At 33.4% G+C, this 22,037-nt stretch overlaps 2 protein-coding genes across 2 annotated transcripts in view; one reads left to right on the top strand and one right to left on the bottom strand.

Annotated features, from left to right (window-relative positions):
- Positions 1-6,275, bottom strand: part of dnt (tyrosine-protein kinase Dnt) — a 97,752-nt gene extending 91,477 nt beyond the window's left edge. The window contains exon 1 of the mRNA XM_077430711.1: positions 5,584-6,275. Within this exon, the coding sequence (XP_077286837.1) occupies positions 5,584-5,698 (115 nt within the window). The 5' untranslated portion in view covers positions 5,699-6,275. The remainder of the gene's footprint in view (positions 1-5,583) is intronic.
- An 8,522-nt stretch (positions 6,276-14,797) lies between these two features.
- Positions 14,798-21,998, top strand: LOC143911681 (proline-, glutamic acid- and leucine-rich protein 1). The gene is made up of 14 exons (XM_077430679.1): positions 14,798-15,176; positions 15,310-15,535; positions 15,613-15,760; positions 15,838-15,958; positions 16,035-16,199; positions 16,273-16,490; positions 16,573-16,755; positions 16,854-16,961; positions 17,044-17,203; positions 17,297-17,424; positions 17,531-17,636; positions 19,374-19,550; positions 19,624-19,827; positions 21,073-21,998. The coding sequence occupies exons 1-14, from the start codon at positions 15,045-15,047 to the stop codon at positions 21,814-21,816; spliced, it is 2,820 nt and encodes a 939-aa protein (XP_077286805.1). The 5' UTR covers positions 14,798-15,044; the 3' UTR covers positions 21,817-21,998.
- The last annotated feature ends 39 nt before the right edge of the window (positions 21,999-22,037 follow it).

The following is a 22,037-nucleotide window of genomic DNA, read 5'->3' on the forward strand; positions in this document are numbered from 1 at the left end:
AGTTTGCGTGCAAACAACACCCGAGACCAAATAAACCACGACGAACTAAAATTTCCTTAAACGTGAGTACATAATTGGTAAATGATTAAAGCTCAACAGAAGGGGAGGGTGTTTCTATTATAATTTGAGAGCCTCTGGAGTGGCGAAAGCTGTGTGGTAAATCCATATACCGTGTTTGTAGACACGTAAAATGTAATGTAATATGTATTATGTTAAAAATAAGCTTCGTATTATGGTTTACTATAATGTGAAAATGATATATGCAAATTCCCGGTACAAAGTGGTCTTTTCCTTTTTTAGAAGGTTCGTAAATTAATAATGCATTAATTATACGCCACGCGTTTGTTCGAAAATGATATATTGTATGAAGAAATATGTAAAGTAAAGATTAAAGATGATATATTTATATTCTACATTCATGTTGGATTTTTATATGCCACTTATAATACTGATAGCGTGTATTTTCACTACTGCATGCATCACTTTGGAATGGTTATTTTGTGTTTTCCAATATGTACATATGTACATATGTTGGGTCGACCCGGGACAGAAATTCCTAGGAATTCGCGGATTTTTTGATGTGTCGTGGCCCGGGAATTCTTATCTTGAATCCCAAAAATATTTTAATCAAAACGTTCTTTAATATTTTATAATAAAAGCGAATGCATATACAGGGCCGCCGAGAGCCGCCAGAATTAATTTTCCCGGGACTATGACAAAGTAAAAAAAAGACCTTATGATATTTTTTTAAATAATTGAATAAGAAAGTATGATTTAACATATATTACGTAATATAGTATAATATATAGTACGATTTCACATGGACACAAAAAATGCGTAGACCGAAAAAAAAAATTTGAAAAAAATTTTCGTCATGTATATAAGAATGTCAGTGCTCGATACCAAGTTTTTGGTTCGATAGGACTAACGGTGTTCAAAAAATCCCCAAAATACACAGACACACACGCATTTTTTTTCTAAATCATGAAAACGTGATCAGTGATCGATTCCGAGTTTGAATCTATCAAATTTTCCCATGATCACAAAACTTCATCTATTGTTACTACGTACATAGATAAAGTAATAAAAATAATAGTAGAAAATTACGAAGGCCCTTACTGAAAAAATCCCCACCTTTACCAATTACAATTATCATTTTTACAAACAAATAGAACTTTTTATTAATTGTAATCGATCACAGATCCGTTTTCATGATCGAGAAAAAATGTGTATGTGTCTATGTATATTGGGGATTTTTTGAACACCGTTAGTCCTATCGAACTACAACTATTTAAGTTATTGAAACTTTTACTGTTACTTTGGATACCGAAATTCTTATCGATACGACGTAATTTTTTTTCAAATTTTTAAATTAACCGGAAATGGTACCTCCCCTTATAGGTGTCCTCTTTTTTTAGATAGATCTCCCAAACGCTAAACAAATCAGACTGATTTTTTTTTACATGTAATAGAACTTATAAATTTTATCCCCTAATATTTTTACTTGAACCGAAAGTAGTACTTTTACTTTAGAGAATCAAGGTTTTTTATGTTTTTCTCAGAAAAATTTTGGTTTATTACATTGAAATTTCAAATCTAGAAGTTTAAGCTTAATAACAAGTTACGTATAAAATTTGGTAAGCATCCGTCAACCAGAAGTGGCAGTTTACTCTTGTTCGATTTTCTTCCACTATTTTTTTCGACCGCTTAAACATGTATGCTCTTCACGAAAAAATTCAAGTATAATTTTTGTATCAATGTGATGAAAATAAAAAAAATCACTAAATTTAATAAACCGGAAGTGGGATTTTTTCCTCTTAGAAATGTCAAAAATGTTGTGGACACTATTCCGTCTACACCCCTGAACGTATCAAGCTGAAAATTTATATTTGTATTATTTATTTACTAACTTAGAGCTGATAAGGTTTGTTCAGAATTCGTAAACCGGAAGTAGGATTTTTTTAAAACAATTTAAAATTATTTTATTTTTTTGATTTTGAATGTGTATAATACTAATAGTGATTTAAAGTAATAAATTTTTTTTAACAAAATCGGACAACCGGAAGTAGAACTTTGGTCTTGTGCAAGTTTCCATACATCTCCGCTTAATTTGCATCGAAAATTAAAAATACCAGAATTCGTAAACCGGAAGTAGTATTTTTTTTTTAAATAATATTTCATTATTTTATTTTGACCTTTTAGAAGACTCAAAGGATTATATGGAACTAGCGACGGAAATAAGCCAAAGAAAAACAACAAATATCGACTAGATCCAAACTCCAACCTCGTCTAAGATTTTACATTACAATCGAGATCGATCGGATGCGGTTGTTGTTATTTGTATTGACGTTCGTTATGATTGGTTAACGAACACACACACACACATATTCACAGGTAAGATACACACGGCCAAGAACGTGAATCACCGGAGTTGGTCGGTTTTTCATTTTGTGGAACAAAACCGGTCGGAGCGTGATTATACGCGGATTTGTTTATGCGCGCGTTCAGTCGACCGGCTCGTTATCTTGTTCACACCTTGGGAGGTGGCACCGCCAACCACACTACATCAAAACCACTGCTCGCCTTACAAAATCACACCCTGCTATTCACCAAATATGCATGCATGTGAATATACATGCAGTTTTTGCCTGATGGAACTAACCCATTTGATTAAATCTTTGACGACGACAGTTTTGTTGAATACTTTCTGACCAATAGTATGTACATATGAAACATACCTTTAAATTGAACACAAAAAACGCAGAAAATAATTACGAATTTTTAGAAATGTAAGCAGAATAATTGTCGAGATGGTTTGAGGCACAAAACATCTCTTAAAACTTTTTTCTTTAACCTTTTCTTGATATAACGCAAGTCTTTCACTGGGACTATCGATGATAATTCAAAATTTGCATTTTTCGCTCCGGCCTAAATTGTAAATAAATACATACGCTGCATAATGTATATATGCCGCAGTTTGTTTTCTTCTCATATAGTACGTACCAATTTGAAGGCTACGTCACCCGTTGCAAGGGGCATCAATCTCCTCACACATATTTCTATTAAATTGGATTTGTTTAATATAAAATATATTGATCTGAATGAGGGACCGTTTAATTGGAAATCGTAAATGTGTTTTAATATTGGATTTATTTTTATATATTGATTTATTTGTTTATTTTATATCCCCTTTTTTGCTTATCCATAGTGACGACATTGAAATGTCACTATGGCAAAAGTATAAATAAATAAATATTATCCATATATGTATGTAGTACTAATGTATAATAGATACAATATTTCATTAGTAGGTAAACTCTAAATGGATTAATATTATGTAGTTGAAACTGATAACACTTGTTATCAAGTTCTAACATACGGGAGCCTCAAAATACGCATTTTCTATTAGTCAGAACATATTAATTAATAATACGAATAACAAAATGTACATAAATCCATTGAAAAGATGATTCGTCTAACAATAATTAAATGTTACAAAATGTATCAATGTAATGTTTGCGCAAACGATTTACGGTCTAAATCTTCCAAACGATAACTATGTACAATGTACCGCGCGAATAACGCAGTTTTTGTTCAATTTACAAAGGGGATAAATAAATATGTCACACGGATGTTGCAAAAGGTCCTTTCGACGAATAATGACCTCCATAACAAAAAAAGTTGACAATCGCAACGGACCATGCAGCGATGCACATTTCTGAGCATTATTTTTTGCGCTTGTCATTTTGTGACAGAAGAGGTGCACAATTTTATCAGGAAATCTATTCAAACGTCAAAAGATAAATAGATTTAGGCATTGGCTTTTACTACCTGTGGTGCAAAGAGCCACGCGAATGCAAGGTGAAAACCAAGTTGTAAATTTTTACTTTTATTTACCATCGGCCACACAAATACATATGTATTTTATTTGAAATGTTCATAAATAGCGAGTATGTTTTGTTGTTAACTTTTTGTCCGCGTTCTATCCATTGTTTAGAAGAAACCTCATATTCTTAGAATTAACTAATTCAAAAGAATAAACCAGGTACGTATGAAGATAAACAATATTTTACATACAAAATATTTTCTTTGTACCATTGATTTTATGGGTGATTTTTTTTCATTACAAATATCCAAAATTAATTTATCAATAGCCAATAAATACATTTGACATTCTTGAGAGGGGCATGTCTTTGTATAAAAATATAAATCACAATTTAAGAAAATATGTACAGACGCGAAAATTTCCCGAGATATACATACATACTTACTAACATACTAAGAAATGTTTGACTTTAATTTAACAATAAGATGCAAAATTATTGACGAACAGAAAGTATTTTGAAGCATTTATTTTATATGTACCTATAAAGATTGGAATTACAAAACAACAACAAAAAAATAATTACGAAATGACAACTAATAAGAAAAATATTAAAATCTTTTCGAACCATGAAGAAGAGATGAAACTCAAAATTACCACCACGGAAGTGAAACAAAGGACTATATCATGCATTAGAAATTGGCATTTGAACATAAACAATAAATAATTTTAACATTTTTTTGTTTTATTTGACATTAGAAGTTAAAATTAAAGTCGCTTGCTTGTGAATGGCGGTCTTTGTTCGGTGAGCTCCTTCAATTAGGTTTTTACACCCTAATTCTAATAATTGACGAGACATCTGCATGAGTGATAATCGGGCATGTTTTTAAATAGGTTTTATCTCTTAAAGGAAATTCGGTTATTTTTTTTTAAATATAAAAAATATCAGATTTTTCCTACTTGACAAATTTTTGAAAAAAATTGAATAAACATTAGAAAACAAAAAAATAATAACTGACTAACATACCACTTTTAAATTTGACAGTATTAGTAATTAACTGAGATTTTGGGTTTTTTTTACTAAAAATCTATAAAAATGAAATTAAAAAAAAACCGTAAGACTTTAGATGGACTGAGGTATGTATAGCTCGAAATGTTCTAAATGAGCTATCAATCCTTTAAGGCTTTGCACTTTTTTTCTGTAATATCAAGCAAATGGGGAATTTATAAACTCCGAAATTCATTGAATAGCGAATTGGTCGAATCTATACATATTCAGTTTCGAAGGAAGTTATAATTTAACAAGATAGAAATTCAATTAAAATAAATAAATAACATACAAAAATTATGTACATATTTACAATTGAGAATGTGAATGAATTTCAGATTGATTGAACGCTATCATTAATAAAAATAATCAAATATCCAATATGTCGACAAATAATTTTATTAATACGTATGGAGATTTTGCATACTTAATAAAATATTCAATAAAAAAGTAACGTTCGTTATGTATATACATACATATGTAAACGTACATTATATTTTTTAAATTACATATGTGAGGAACAAAAAGTACGTGAAAATTAAGCGTGAACACACGAAAAAAAAAACACAATAATTTTACATATGTATAATAAAAAACAATTAAAAATTTTAAAACAAAAAAAAATTCAGTTGTTTTAAACGGTCGTAAAGATATGCTATTGAATATATTCTCGATAGATAGATATAATATACGGTAAGATAGAGGTCCTCACCTAATAATCTCTTGACTTCGTGAAGGTTCAGGTAGAGGTTCAGGTTGCAGGTGCAACATCCGGCGAGCAGCACCACCGTCGCAGCCACCGTCACCAAAAACCCTCCCAAGTACATTTTGCAGACTTCGTATATGGCAATTACATAATCAGTGTTTTGGCGGGGGCGTCGCCCCAGCAACGGACGACGCACGTGGATCGCCTATCAACTGTCACTTGTCACTTGTCACTTGTCACTGTCAGTTGTCAGTTGTCAATCGTCGGATGTCACCCTGTCCCTATCCTATCCTATCCGAATGTCACCTGAAGATAGCGTCGAACACTTGAACTAGCGTTCAACGGCACGGCACTGTGATAGCGAAGAAACGTCGACACTTGACCGAAACTTGGCCGACATTGTTGAGGTTATGTGTGACGTTTCAGTGGAAGAAGCGGTCTGTAGAATCGCGTCTCGCTGGTCGGTCGTCCGACAATCACGACAATCGCGACAATCACGACACGACACGACAGTCACGACAATCGACGACGATGATTGGGGTCTGGGGATCGCTCGCCCGTCAAATATCAGCCATTTTATCCGACATAAACAAACGCGCAGAGAGCGAAAGACGCGGATACGCGTTCGCACCGCGACAGCCCGGTCGGAACTGTGGAACTGTGGAACTGTGGAACCGCGGAACTGGTTTGCTCGGCTCGTTGTGCCGTGCTTGTTACGAGCTTTGCCGATGCTACACGAACAATTCCGAATCACAACGTAAGGCGCCATATTCACGCTCGTTCTTTCTCATCACAATGAATGTATTTTCGGTAGTTTCCTCCGAGTTACAAATTGAAATCTCCGCGGAATTCTACCAGTAGTAGAGGTCGGAATTCTCATGAGTAGAGGTCGGAATCTGAAGGGGCCGGAAACGTGCCGCCTATTGTTCCATTGTTGTAAATCCTCTGTAAAAAAGGTTCGGCAAACCTTTAACAATGCATTTACAATCTTTGAACAATAAACAGCCCCTTCAGATTCCGGGCTCTACTCATGAGAATTCATAGTGGGGGAGCTGCAGATATTAATCAGGCTGTAGTAGCTCGCTAACCAAACCGGTGATAGAATGAAAACAAAAATAGCATGTATATGTACTATACTGGGAGGTCTGCAGCCCGCAGCCCGTGTGGACGACAAAAATAGCATGCATATGTACTGTAATGTGTGGTCTGCAGCCCCGCAACCCAGATGGACGAGCCGCTACTGAATTCTACCATCTAAATACGATCTACATAGCATTGTAACGTAGAGATTAGGTGGGTGGCGCTCATAAACCGATGGTTTACGAGCGCTAATCACATGATCTCTCGTTCGCGCCAAAAAGGGCCTCAACGAATAGAGGGGTTGGATATGACTAGAGGTCGGAATCTGAAGGGGCCGGAAACGTGCCGCCTATTGTTCCATTGTTGTAAATCCTTTGTAAAAAAGGTTCGGCAAACCTTTAACAATGCATTTACAATCTTTGAACAATAAACAGCCCCTTCAGATTCCGGGCTCTAGATATGACGGCTGATATTTTACGATTTATACTCATCGACCAATAGGTTTTCGTTTATGTATGTATGTGTATTGCACCCGATGAGTATAAATATCGGGCGCACTCAAACTCTAGAGCATTCCGGCCTGGAGCGCCGACGGGTGCAGACGATAAAACGATTTCTACAACGCTACTGCGTCTATCTCTCCGATCCTGAAAGCCCCCATTTCACCCACACGCAACAGTATTGGGGGTTTTGGAACAACGGGTTTCAAAGATGACCATACGAAACGTGTTCGCTGTGCGCGATTTTGTCACGGAGTGGGGCCAATTGTAAAGGGATGTGAATATAATAAGAAAAATACATACTGACATTTAAAATTTTTACTTACAATACATATGTATGTAGGTTGACAATAATAAAAAATCACATCACAATAGTTTTTGAATTGATAAAATTGACTCAAAAATCATGTCGTCTGAACACCACATAAAATAAAAAATGTCCTTTTTAATTACTACATATGTACACATGTATGTATGTATTTATTTAAAGAAAAGTTTTCAAATTGTATCTACAACATTGCCATTATTTGACGTTGTAATTCATTTCCGAGTGGTATACACACATTTATTTTCCATTTTTGTAATTGTTACATTAATATTGGAAATTTTATCTGAAATAATATTAATGTTAGATCAAATATATATTTGTTGCGATGTACATCAACAATTCGAATTTTAATTATTTTGAGATTGATATCTGATCTTATAATTATGTAAATTCATATTTACTATATTTATTCATTTAAATTGTATGTGTACATATCTACTTTGAATATTGTTCGAAATATTGTACGGAAAAATAATAAAGACATTAATTTTATAGTAACACATCTACTTAATTCTATTTAATATTGTTTGATATAAATTCAGCGAGTGTATTGGTCGCATTGGGTGCATGTGTTGCATCTGCGGTGATGTACTGTTGTTTAGGTTTCTCTGTCGCACTTTTGTTTCTCGATATCGCGCTATCCTTTTCGTGTGTTTAGGGAGATGCTTCCGATCCAAACTAGCCACAATAAAACACATAAATTTTGAAAGGCAGAAACGATAGGGCGGTAGCTGTCCAAGTTTATTGCCCTTGTAAAGACGTAGGGTTTTTTGTTGGTTATCACTTTTTGCACAATTAAAATCGGAAACAATTGATTTTTTTTCGATTTTTAGGACTCCTATAAATAAATTTAAAATACATACATATATTTTGAATATATTTTGAAAAAAACCTATTTGTGGTTTTGTTTTAAATATATGTATATTATTTTTTTAATTTACCAATTTTATCTTGATAATATGTAAGGATCCAAATCAGTATTTTTATTAAATCTCATGGTGACTTTTTTCAAATTAATTTTGACTTAAAATGGTGTAAAGCGATGTGAATTCATTTCGAGTCTGGGAATGATGTAGCATTTTATTCGACGGCGGAGAAAATCAACCCTTTCAAAGATTTTCTTTTTTCTCTGGTCCAACTGTTAATTCTTTTAATTAAGAAACTTCGTATAAAATGAAATCTTATTAAACATCCAAGGAAGGGTTGAAAATGCAACGCTCGATTTATTCATTAAATACGGGCACGTTCAGAGAATTGTCAGGAAATTTAATTTGTAAGATAAAAGTCTTTTCAGTAGAAATATAAAATTGAAAACGTTTACAATTACGATATTATATATCTTTAATTCAACTTAGTCATTAGTGGCTCAGTCACAGTATTATATTTATTTTATTTTATATATTTTGGGAAAAAATTATAGACAACAAAGAAAAAAAATGGCTCAATGATAAGGATAACACAGCATTAGGTTCAGCCTTATCAAAAAAAAAAATATTGGGGCCCAAAAAATCTGAAATCTGATTTTAATTATTTACTATGGCAGAATATTATATTACCTAATTGAAGTTGCACATATTATTAATTTTAGATATTTGTATTTTAATTCGCGACTATTTTTCGATCGCAGTGCGTATCTTCGTAAGTCAAAACATCTTAAGTCGAGGACTACTTGTATATGATTGTTGATGATCTAATTTTAGCTCAATCTCGAAAACTTATTTAAATTGTGTATGTTCTGTTTTAAATTTCAATATTTAATTTTAATTTATTATGATAATTATAATTTTATTTTAATATTTGAATTTAATTTTTATTTCGATATTTTGTACGCTACTGGTTTCATCTAAGTTGGCCTGTGGTGCCCTTCGTTGGCTTGGTGCGTACGCACCATCGTTCGAGTTGGAGTCGGGGTCGGAATCGGTAAATTTTGATCTGACTCCACAACCTTGATTTTTATTATTAATAATTTTATACGTTGGCAAGAAAAGTCCATCTTTTGGATTCAAAGTCGGAATCGAATTATAAAATAAAGCTGGAGCCGGAGTCGGTAATTTTTTATCCGACTCCATAGCCCTGAACTGGTAATGAATGGTAATTAAATAGGTATAAATACTAGTAAATAAGGAAATTAAGAAGAGAATAGTCAGGGATGTCAGGGATTTTAACAGCAAGCTAATAGAAAATACCATTAAGAATAACCGTAGCCTGAAAAAGTGCAAACAGGATCTTTTCTTAGGCAAAAACCAAATGATCGCAATCAGATCAGAGAGCGGAGTAATAATTAGGAATAGAGAAGAAATCATAGACAGAGTTTACACGTTCTATGCAAAACTATACGAGAACGACAACGGCCAATTCCCCACTCTGGAATCGACACACGGCCAAAGGGTTCCTGCAGTATTGCCTAGCGAAGTAGAGGCCGCGCTAAAAACTGCAAAGAATGGTAAAACCCCAGGGGAAGATAATATTCCCATCGACTTACTAAAATGTGGCGGCCCCCCCCTAATTAATATCTTAGCTAGGCTTTTCAGCAAATGCATCCAGAACCAAGCTATACCAGAAGGATGGAATAACGCAACTATCATTTTAATACACAAAAAAGGCGACAAAAGCGATATCAAGAACTACCGACCCATTAGTCTACTTTCAGCGGTCTACAAGCTCTTCACGAAGGTTATTACAGAAAGGCTGAAGAATATCCTCGACGAGAACCAACCTATAGAGCAGGCAGGGTTTAGGGCAAATTTCAGCACAATGGACCACCTCCAAGTAGTTGGCGAACTAATCGAGCGCGCCAACGAATATCAACGGCCACTGTGCCTAGGTTTCGTCGATTATGAGAAAGCCTTCGATACAGTTAGTCATAATGCAGTACTTAACGCTCTAAAAACACAGGGAGTGCCGGAACCCTATGTGGGACTGTTAGCTACAATATATAAGAATGCCACAGCTTCAGTTAAAATTTTTTCAGGTACAGATAGATTTAGCATAGGAAAAGGAGTAAGACAAGGAGATACAATCTCGCCCAAGTTATTCAATGCGGTGCTTGAGGGAGTTTTCAGGAAATTGGATTGGGATACAGCCGGAGTAAGCATCAATGGTCGCTTTTTGAGTCACCTTCGGTTCGCAGACGATATAGTTTTAGTAGCTCGTGATTCAGCTGACCTACTTATCAGACTAACACAGCTGGACAGGGAAAGTAGAAAAGTAGGATTAAAAATTAACGTAGATAAGACTAAACTAATGTTCAATAGTTATTGCATGCCTGATAGCATCCCCTTAGATGATAAACCAGTAGAAGTAGTAAATAATTATTTATATTTAGGTCAAATAATTGACATGTCTGGTAGTAAAAATGAAGAGATAAAGAGACGTATGAAATTGGGGTGGAGTGCATTTGGACGGATGAATGCTGTTTTTAAATCAAAAATGCCACTCTGCCTGAAGAAAAGGATCTTTGATCAATGCGTTTTGCCAGTGATGACGTATGGATGTGAAACTTGGACACTGAACGCCAAGATGCAAAATAAAATCCAATGCACTCAAAGAAGTATGGAACGCTGTATGCTTGGCATAACGAGGAAAGACAGGAAGCGGAACACGTGGGTGAGAAATATGACAAGGGTAGTGGACATAGTGGATAGAGTGAAGAGATTGAAATGGCAATGGGCGGGTCACGTAGCTAGGAGGATGGACGAAAGGTGGACAAAAGAAGTGCTTGAATGGTACCCGAGAGAAGGCAAAAGAGTAAAAGGAAGACCGCAAGGAAGATGGGTGAACGAAATTAGGAAAATGTGCGGAATGAGATGGATGAGTGTTGCGCAAAACAGAGACGAGTGGAAGCGTGTTGGAGAGGCCTTCATCCAGCAGTGGATGGCGAATGGCTGTAAATGATGATGATGATGATGATGAAATAAAAAAAATTCGGGTGTGACCAACCCATGACTATCTACCTATATATTTGAGAAATAAAGAAGGTCACAAAACAAAATCCGCCAGATTCTGGTTATATATAATTTCGAAAGATACTTTGTACGTAAGAAACATTGGCTGGGAACTTCGTAAACAAGTCAAAATTTCTATGACGAGTCGATTTTTTTCCGATTCAAATAAATTTAATAAAAAAACAAATGAATATTTACTATTAGATTCGCCATGTTTAAGCTGTTTATATTATAAATACTGAGTGAAGCCGGGTAAAACAACTAGTGTATAATAATAATAAAAAAAAAATTTTGAAACCCGTTGTTCCAAAATTAGGGTGACACCACTGAAGAGAGTACTTAATTTAGTTTGACATTCATTTTTATATATACATACATATATCTAGATGTAATACATATAGATGTAATAATCATTCATAATTTTTGAAATTATTAACACACCTTAAAAATAATTAAGAAAACGTTCAAAAATGAATTCTTACTATATTTTTTTCCCCATAAAATAAGTATTTTATAATCTAAAACATTTTCGTATATGTTTTGTATATACATACATATACAAACTCGACGACGATATACACCGAAGAAGTTGGGAAAACGAGTCTTGATATATTGCAAGTTAGTGGAACGAGGTAGACCCTCATCAGGGACGCTATTTGGGGGCTCAGAGAGGGCATTTTTCCACTTCTAGGTCAGGCCAGGCACATACACGTCATTTGAAACACTATTAATTTTAATCAGATCGATTAGTTGATACTAAAACTATAGGTCAGCAGAAACTGCAAACAGGTTAAAATGGTTCGGTGATTATTGGTCACAAAGCGCTCACCTAAAAGTTACTATAATCTCTTTAACAGACATCTGGCAGCCGAAAAGTTCATCATACTAACGATAACAATCATACATATGTACTAATGAGAATTCGAGTGCCAAATATTCCGTATTCGCGATTTTCATGCCAAAAATTGTCTTTTAGGCGATCGTGATGTGACTAATAATCCAATTACCGGTTTAAACATGTTGATCAGAATCTTCTTTTAAAAAAATGGTGTTATAAAATAAAAATCACAAACTAACCAGCTTTTGCCCCCCCCCCTCCCTCTGAAATAAGCTATAATGACGTCCCTGATACCCGTGTGCGGTCTATTCATATTAAAGGTCTGTTCATACTTAACAGCACTGCACGGCTTCAGCACTGCACGACTCCGTTTCAAATATGTCATTTTATTACATTTCTATGTATTAATATCTACCTACACGTCGCGGTCACGTCATGTGTACAGCACTTTGGCCGAGTGCAAGGCAAAATCGGCTTACTTATACATTACAGGCCATGACGATACGGTGCAATATTGCTTACGTCGCATTTTCGAGTACTTACATACAATATGAATGCATACACGTGCATTCGTAGCTACGCGTCAGAATATAAGTCAGCAAAAATGTTTCGGCGTTTATCGAACGAAAAATTATGTATAATCGCGTTATTGTTGGAAGAAGAAGCTCAAGAAGGCAATAAAAAAGCACGGAGGCGTTTTGATGTGCATCCCATGTTAAAAAATAGAAAAACCGAAGGAGAGTTTTGGACACTGTATAAGGAGCTTGTGGATGATTTTTTTTTAAATATTTCCGTATGAACCGATACCAATTTGAAACAATACTGGATAAAATAAAAACACAAATCACCAAAAAATCTACAAAATTTAAGTAAGCATTGTCAAAAAGTCATTGTCAGCGCCAAAACCATGTCGAAAGATTGAACAGCTGTCAACTGTCACTATCGATAAAACTGTTCGACACGAAAAATGTTTCAGAGACAAGATATGACTTTTCTTATAGATCTATGCCAAGTGAACACGAATCTGGTAATAAAAAGTGTTGATTGGCTCGAGATTCGGAGATATTTGGAACGAGAAAGAGAAAGAGCTATTTGCAACTGCAGATAGCTCTTTCTCTTTCACTCACTCTTCCGTTTTGGGCTGGACAGTCGGCAGCCTTCGCCTGTTAAACGACATTCATCTGTCAGTTTGTTTAAGATTTCGCGCGCTTGATCTTACGTCATTTGATTAGTTGAATCGCACGATCACAGCTTTATTCGTTTTCGTTACTCTTAATTGGTTGCGTACGAGCCCTCATCAAATCTTCGGTGAGTCGTTTTCATTTTGATAACAGCAAACCTTTTTTCAAATCTGTTTAACTTTTTCTCGTAATTTTTATTTAAATATATTAAGATTTTTTTTATTTTAAAAATGGAAGAACAAAAGAATTCAGTAAAATATTTACAAAATTTGCACTTTTCGCGACTAGAACTTACCGAAAAAGTCGCTATAAAAGCATTAGGCTGCCTCACGCCCAATTTAATTATTTCACAGCCTGCAACTAGTAGATCTTTTAGTTACTCGCGAAAATTTAATCCAGACATTTATAAAAAATACAATTGGTTAACGAGATGTACAGAAAAAAACGCGTTATTTTGTTATCCGTGTCTTTTGTTTGGAGGCGAGTCGCCAGGCGAAGCATCTTGGACGAAAACAGGAGTTATTGACTTAAAACATTTAAACGATTAATTTAAAAACACGAGGGAAGTGTCGAACACTTAAAAAATGTGTGTAATCTCACGATTTTGGGAAGCTTGTCGGCGGGAAATAGATAAGCATAACGAAAACGTCAAAAAAAATCGGGATGTTTTATTTAAAATTATTGATTGCGTTAAATTTTGCGGTAAATTTGAAATGCCAATGAGGGGACACGATGAAACAGATAATTCAAAAAATCCAGGAGTTTTTCGGGGGCTTCTAGAATATTCACAAAATTTCGACGATTCTTTAAAAAAACATTTTCAAACTTCTTCGGTTTTTAAAGGGACATCAAAAACTATTCAAAATGAACTTTTAGATTGTATTTTGAACGTGTGTAGGGAACAAATAAGTGCTGAAATAAAAAAAAAGCAACTTATCTAGCTGTTATGGCAGATGAAACAACCGATGTATCGATGCATTGTCAACAGGTTAATGTTTTTCGTTACGAATTAGGGGGTTAAGTTTTTGAAAGGTTTTGGGGTTTTTTTTAATCCGCGTCGCGAAACCAGCAAGAACGAATTTTTTTTAGCAATCTTACTGGAGTACCAGCGTATTTTTCGAAATCTTCATCGCGTTTGGACGCACCCCTTTAATGGGTGGTGAATTTTGCTAGTTTTTTTTTCAATAATACTTCAATCCACATGTAAGTGGTCGTACGCCAAAAATTGTGCTTATTTTGTCCTGTTATGACATGATAGAATAATTATGGTGACATTTTTTAGACACCTTTTCAGTGCAGCCCCGCCACTAAAAATTATCACGAGCCGCCACTGACAGAAAGTATTATTTGTACATTATATGTACGTACTATATGGACATCAGGATGCAACTTTGTGAACGGGACATTGACGTTGCTAAATGAGTCTGATTGAACATATATTTATAGTTTTTTTAAATATAAAAATAAATGTTTTGATGCATGTAAAGTTGGTAATCGTAGTGGGTTGGCGGTAGTGAGTGGTCTCGCTGTGTTGTGGGTTGTGGGTTGTGGGTTGTGAGTTGTGGGCTGTGATAGTGTGTTCGTCGAGTTCAAGCGATGAGTTCGTTGCTGGGTGTTTGGGGCTCGCTAGGGGCTTCAGGAGTTGCAGGAGTTGCAGGAGTTGCAGGAGGGATTGCGTCACATCGACTCTTGGCGGCTTTGGCATCTCACGGAGCTCTCAACGTACAGGTTACAATCAAACACATTACCTATAACCGGCTCTCTGTCAAACTGACACTTGCATTACACGTGCATTTAACCTAAAATATTTTCAAATTGCATTCATTTGTTTATCTTAAGACTATCTCAAATTGTTTTGTAGAGCAAAGATGAACTGCAGCCGATTATTTCAACCGTAACAAGTTTTTTAAGTTCTGGTGTTACCAGAAGCAAAGGACTTCTCATATTAAAGAGCTGGTTTGCATCCAAAGTAGTTCTAGACGACGTGCTAATCAATCACGGCCATGTGTGGCTACCTCTGTGTATCAACACACTAAAACCTATCGCTGTATCAGTACAGGAAAAGGCTTTGGCTTTATTTGTCATAAGTAAGTATTGTACATCTAAACCAGCTGACTTAATTAACCTGCATTTTTAAATATTGTTTATAAATTTTTAATTGTAGGGGAGATATTGGAAGCTTCGAGCAAAATTCACGAGCTAGAGCGGAATGTCGTTAGTGCGTCGCTGTCTGATTTGGTTGATAATTTGACCAAAATTCCACCTGAAATTCACAGTTCAGCTTTATCATGTTTACATGTTTTGTTATCAAAGTATGCAAAGTACTTTAAAATATACTCATTTGAGAACTTGTACTATTTTATATGTAATTGTTGGTAATTGTCTGTAGGCACTCAAAAGCAAGTGGAGCACATAAAACCTCTATCGAAAAATTCATCGTCCAATTTTTAGACTGTGATAACAAGCAAATTGTGTCATTGGCCGCCAAATGTGCTCACCTTCTTCAACAAGTAGTGTTGATTTATATTATCTGAAAATTACTTATAATATCTGAAAATTTTCTAAGCTTATGAATATATTTCATAGGTACGAGGGGGAGGTGAACAAGGAGTCAATCATAAAGTGGCATGGAGAAACCAATTTGAACTTTGTATAAAGTCTTGCCATATAATTGTGAAGGAAATTCAATCCATTTCGGGTGATAGTAGTAATACTATTTCATTTTTTGAAGACAACAACATTGATAATTCGGTTAATATATTTCTAATATATTTTGAAAACTGTATGCATTGATTTATCTAATTATTTTTTTCAATTATTTTAGTTTGTAGATACACATGTATTGAAGGCCCAAACAAAGCCATTTGAAATGGTGCTAAAAAATATTTCTACTGATAAAAAGCTAATAAGTCTTGTGAGTAAAGATTCAAATCAATATGCAGAAAATGATTATGAATGCAATTCTGAATCAATTGTGACTAAAGTAGAAAGACTTATGACTCGTCTTGAAAACATACTTATTTTTATACAGGCTTTATTGGTGTAAGTTTTATACATGATATTAGTTTAATATTCATTGCTTATTTAATAGATGTGTAATTTTTTGCATTTGAAACTATTTTAGTGAACCATATCCAGTCGCTAAGCAAATGAAATGTATAACACTTCTTGAAGTCTTATTACATTGTTTATCAATTAAAAGTAAAGCAATTAATCAAGAAATCACTCTTGATAGTACAGCAGTAATTTTAAGAGCTCCAGAACTTCGGTTTACAGTTATGCGTACAATAGAAGCTTTAATAATTTGGTAATTTATGATGAACATTAGTTAAATTGTTTTTTCAAATTTGGTTATACATAAATTTATGTATGTATGTACATGTGTATGTCTATTTTTTGATTTAGTATCCGTGAAGATATAATGCCATATTCATTTCTGTTGCTAAAAATGATACTGCAAGTTCTCGATGAATCAAGAACTGAACATTTTTCTGGGGGAATCAAACCCTATAAGTAAGTTATGATTTATTTCCCTTTTAGTATCATATATGTATGTCTAATATTTCTATATGTAGTTTATTATTGTTTATTTTAGAAATGTTCGTAAAGCCGCATATAAATCATTATCTTGTTTATTGTCATGTTTACATACACTTAAACCACCTCCCCAGGAAAGCGATAAAGGGTTTGAAGATCATCTTTTGAACAATATTATTGAAGATGTTTCTCCATTCAAAACGTCTATGCAACTAATGGTATAATATATTGCATTTTGTTAATACATAGTATTGTAAAATATCAATAAACAAATGTGTATACAATGAAATGTATGCTTTTTAAATTCATAGGTGAAAAATGTTGGTTCATTAAAACAAATGAGTAAAAAGGCTCGCCGTAAGCTAACAATGTCACAGTTGGAATCTAGCAATTTACCTCAAAATGTAGCAGGAGCTAATAATGTTTTAAATATGAATACGTAAGGGATTTAACATTTATGAGAAGTCCATATATGTATACTAGATATACAAATTCGATTTTAACACATTTGAAAGTTTTTATACCGATTTATTTAATATTTTCAGAAATATGACGTCATCTAATAATGCCGATCTTATGGTGGCATCTCTCTCATGCTTAGAGTCATTTTTTAAATCATCTGGAATATTTTTGAAAAACAATTCCCACAAGGTTTGTAAAAAAAGTCATGTTTTATTATTAACTAGTTGTTTTATCCGGCTTCGCTCAGTATTTATTATATAAACCAATTAAAAATGGTTAATCTTATAGTAAAAATTCATTTGTTTTTTATTAAATTTATCGAATTCGATTATTTAATCGAAATAAAATAATATTTAATGACAGCCAATCAGAAATGAATGGTATTTTGTATACATGTATAAGTGAATAGGAACTGATAAATATAATCCTGATACGGAACTGAAACAGGAATCCGGATCCGGAACCGGAACTGAAAAAGGAATCGGGATCTGGAACTGAAACAGGAATCCGGATTTGGAACTGAACCAGTAATCCAGATCCAGAACTGAAAAAGACATCTGGATCCGGAAATAATAAAAGAATCCCGAAATGATAAAATAACTGAAAAAGTAATCTGGTAACAGAATCGAAATCGATATCGTTGCCATATAAACTTTTATTTGTTTTCAATGTTACCAACCAACATTACATATTTACTTACATACATACATACATACATATATACATACTTACATACTTAAGTCTCTTTCGAAATTATATATTAGATTAGTGGTTCCACTCGGCTTCAAACTGCTTTAACCCTTTGGCTGCTACGAGGTTTTTCATTGTCCAAGCGAAAAATGCTAACATTTGTAATTATTTTGAAAAAAAAAAAATATAATATTTTTTTTTACATACTTACTTCGCCGAACGCTCGTAATTTTTATAATACTTTATATACATTTTTAAGAAGCAGTTGTGGACTCGTGCTCTCTCTTTCTGTCTTGCTTTTACATGCGTGCGTGCGAAAGAGATACCTACATATATACACTAAATAAGTTTTGACGATTGTTTTCCAACGCTCTATTTTTTTCAACAATCTATTTTTAGACATCGATGTATCCTTACAACATGCGATATATTCGAAACAGGTAGCGGTCTTTCTCTCTTTCTTTCTTGGTTTTAATTGTGTACGTGTGAGCGAGACACACAAGGATGCGAAGTTTCTAATAATCAAATAATTTTTCAACATGTATCATAAACATTTTGTATGCATTTCAGTTGCATTTGATTGATTGCACGAATTCGTGACGTCTCGTGACCTATATAATTGAAAGCGGATTTCTAATGTTTTTTGCCATTTATTTTAACTCTGCAAAATGATATTGGACAGTGAAAGTGATGAAAGCGAAATAATAGCTCCTCGCCGAGGAACTAGACAAATCAGCAGCTCTACTGATTCTGAAAATGAATTTATCGACAATAATCAATTCCCAAGTAATAACTCCTTATATGACATTGACAACGAACCCGAAATTTACTTTGATGATGAACCCGAAATTGAAGAGCTTTTATTTAAAAAATTGATAAATATTTATAAAGCATGATTGAAAAATAAATATAAATACGTATATAAAAAAAATGTTTCGTGCCACTGATGCGCTGGCGACTCAAAGAAAGTATTGAAATACGACAATTAATGACGACAACAACGATCGTCGTAGCAATCTTCGCCTATTTCAAAACAACGATTTATCGTTGTTGTATCAGTCAAAGGGTTAACATGGCTTATCTAATATTAAACATTCATTTATTTTTAATATTCATTATTTAAATAATTAAAAAAAAATGGTCTTTGTTTAATATATAAGATTATTTTTGTTTTTCCTATAAATATATCTATGTATGTTTAGTTATAAATTTCCTAATAATTAATGTTCATTTTAGCTAGTACAAGAAACATTGCTAAAGCAAATTTATGATGAGACGTCGGTGCCATCAGTTAAGGAGGCATTATGCAAGACATTATTTACTATACAGATGTTTCAATCACATCAGCAACCTTCTCCACTACCATTTTGTTTGGATGTATTTTCACGTCATCAGCACAACACAAATTTTAATGTATGAACATTATTTTATTCGTGACCCTGTGCTAGAGATAATTCAAATTCAAATTGATTTTTATTATGTTTAGCTTGCCGTCTCTTCCTATACTGCTCTTATTAATTGTATGAACGTGATTCGTGGAAGTGCACCTCCAATTTGCATTCCGCTAGTACAGGCCGCTTTGAATCAAACCGATACCACTGATGTGCTTACTGACAATATGGAAAATGGTGATATTATTGACCTTGACAATTATTCGAACATTAAACAGAATAATGCTGATAATGCTGTGGTATTGATAAAATTTTTTTTTTTTTAATAAATTAGAATATATTCATACTACATACCTTGTAAACCTCGTAAATCCAAAATTTTTTTTTGTTCAGGGAGAATTAAAACTGTTATACTGATCTTTATATTGTAAAACTTTTATCGCACTCTTGTGATCATATTTTCAGATTTTATTGGTTAAAATTTTTACACAGGTGGATTTGAAAAAGTTGTAAATGATAAAATAAAAATATAGTTTTTGACCAAAAATGGATTTACGAGGATTATAAGTTAAGGTATCAAGTATGTAAACTTAGAAACAAACAATTACTGGAACCAAAATTACAGAAACTATAAAAAAGCAACTCACGCTATGAAGTGGGTAGATCAGAACTGAAATAAATGTTTGCTCTTATTGACATCATGGGAATGGTATGCAAAAATTCTTTAAATGATTACTGGTCTTAATACTCTCTGATTGAAACCCCCATATTTGCAAAAACGATGAGTAGGATTAGTGGGGACAAATTCAAACAAATTTTGTTGTTTTTACATACATTTTTCTGTCAATTCAAGTATTCCCGAAAATGATAAGAGGATTTAAAATTAAGGAAGTTTTAGATTATTATTTTTTAAATTTAGAACTTAATGAACTGCGACAAAATTTACCTTTGGACAAAGTCATGATTTCTTGGCGAGGAAAGTTTAATTTTCTATATCCACGTAAAATTATAAAATACGGAATACTCGATCGATTGTTTATGAATCTGAATCCAGCTATATTTATAATTTTAAAGTTTATATTGGCCACAGCACAAATTTGGAATATACAGTAGTGCAAATTTTTAATCCCTATTTAGATAAGTGACATCATCTGTATACTGGCAATTTTTACACAGTTTCAGATTAGCGAATAAGTTATAAGCTCCAGCCATTTTTGTTATTTTTGCGTGAAACAAAAGCTCGAGCCATTGGTACATGATAATTAGGACGTTGCGTACAAATCTGAAACTTCCTACTGTGTCGGTTATGGCTATGGTTATATAGCTCGTTAGTTAGTAACCGCCTTTAGGTGACACATTTAGAAACATTGAAATTGTATGATAAATTTATGTAAAAAACTGTAATGATGGTGTATGTGAATTATTGTATTGTATGTTGAAAAGCTATGTGCGTTTTTCAGACTGCGCTGCTTCCCTTCACTTAAGAAAATTTATTATAATAAGAGAATAGTGTTTTTTTAATTATTTTTTATGTGTTATTTCAGTTAACCACAAATGATGATCTTCATCACATCCACCCAAATTTAAACAAAAGAAAAATAGATGATGAAAACTTTAAAGGTTTTCCAAAAATATCCAAATCACCGTCAAATGATGGTAATAAAAATAACGAGGACGAATTTGTTACTATGCACATTGATATAGTTGATTCTAGTGATAGCGAAAGTGGTTTCATTCAAGAAAGGAACACTAAAATTCGGAAAACAAGACAGCTAAGCGCAACTGATGATACCATTAATTTAATCAATAATTTGTCAGATGATGACAATAATGATGTAGTCTGTATGGAAAGTGAAGTACCATTTGTTAATTACAATAGTGTTTCAACACTTGAAAATAATGGCGTCCGCGATGAAGGGACTGTAGCTAATGAAAAAGAATCAATTGTGAATGATGAGGCAGTGGTAGAGTTGAATGATTTTTTTACATCACCAAATTCTGATGACAATACTACTGTGGACACCCATAAATCGCCAATACAAAATTTGGGAAAGCTGTCTGAAAACATTAGTGGTTCACAGACTTTGATAGCAGATAATGATCAAACATTGTTAGAAGACAATTTGACGACAATTTCTATCGAAAATGTTATTCCAAGCGAGGCTGTGACTTCAAAAGTCTCTGAAAAAATGCAAAGTATTAAAGATACGTTGAATAGTTCAATTACTGTTTCAGTTGAGGAAATGATGAATTCATTTGTAGACGAAATTAATGACGATTTTAAATGAATTTAATTTACATACATATGTATGTATATGTATGGAAACTGGTGTTTAATAAATAAATATATTGATGAAAAATTAATATTTATATTTGGTTTGAATTTCCTAATTTATATTTCTACTACAAAACATGCAATTTATGATTTTTACTTTATGAAGTACAGATTTTTTTTTAAATTCAAGTACATAAGAACAAAATAATAAAATAATTAGTTACTTAATTTATA

Source organism: Arctopsyche grandis, chromosome 1, assembly GCF_051622035.1.
Source record: "Arctopsyche grandis isolate Sample6627 chromosome 1, ASM5162203v2, whole genome shotgun sequence".
Classification (NCBI taxonomy): Eukaryota; Metazoa; Arthropoda; class Insecta; order Trichoptera; family Hydropsychidae; genus Arctopsyche; species Arctopsyche grandis.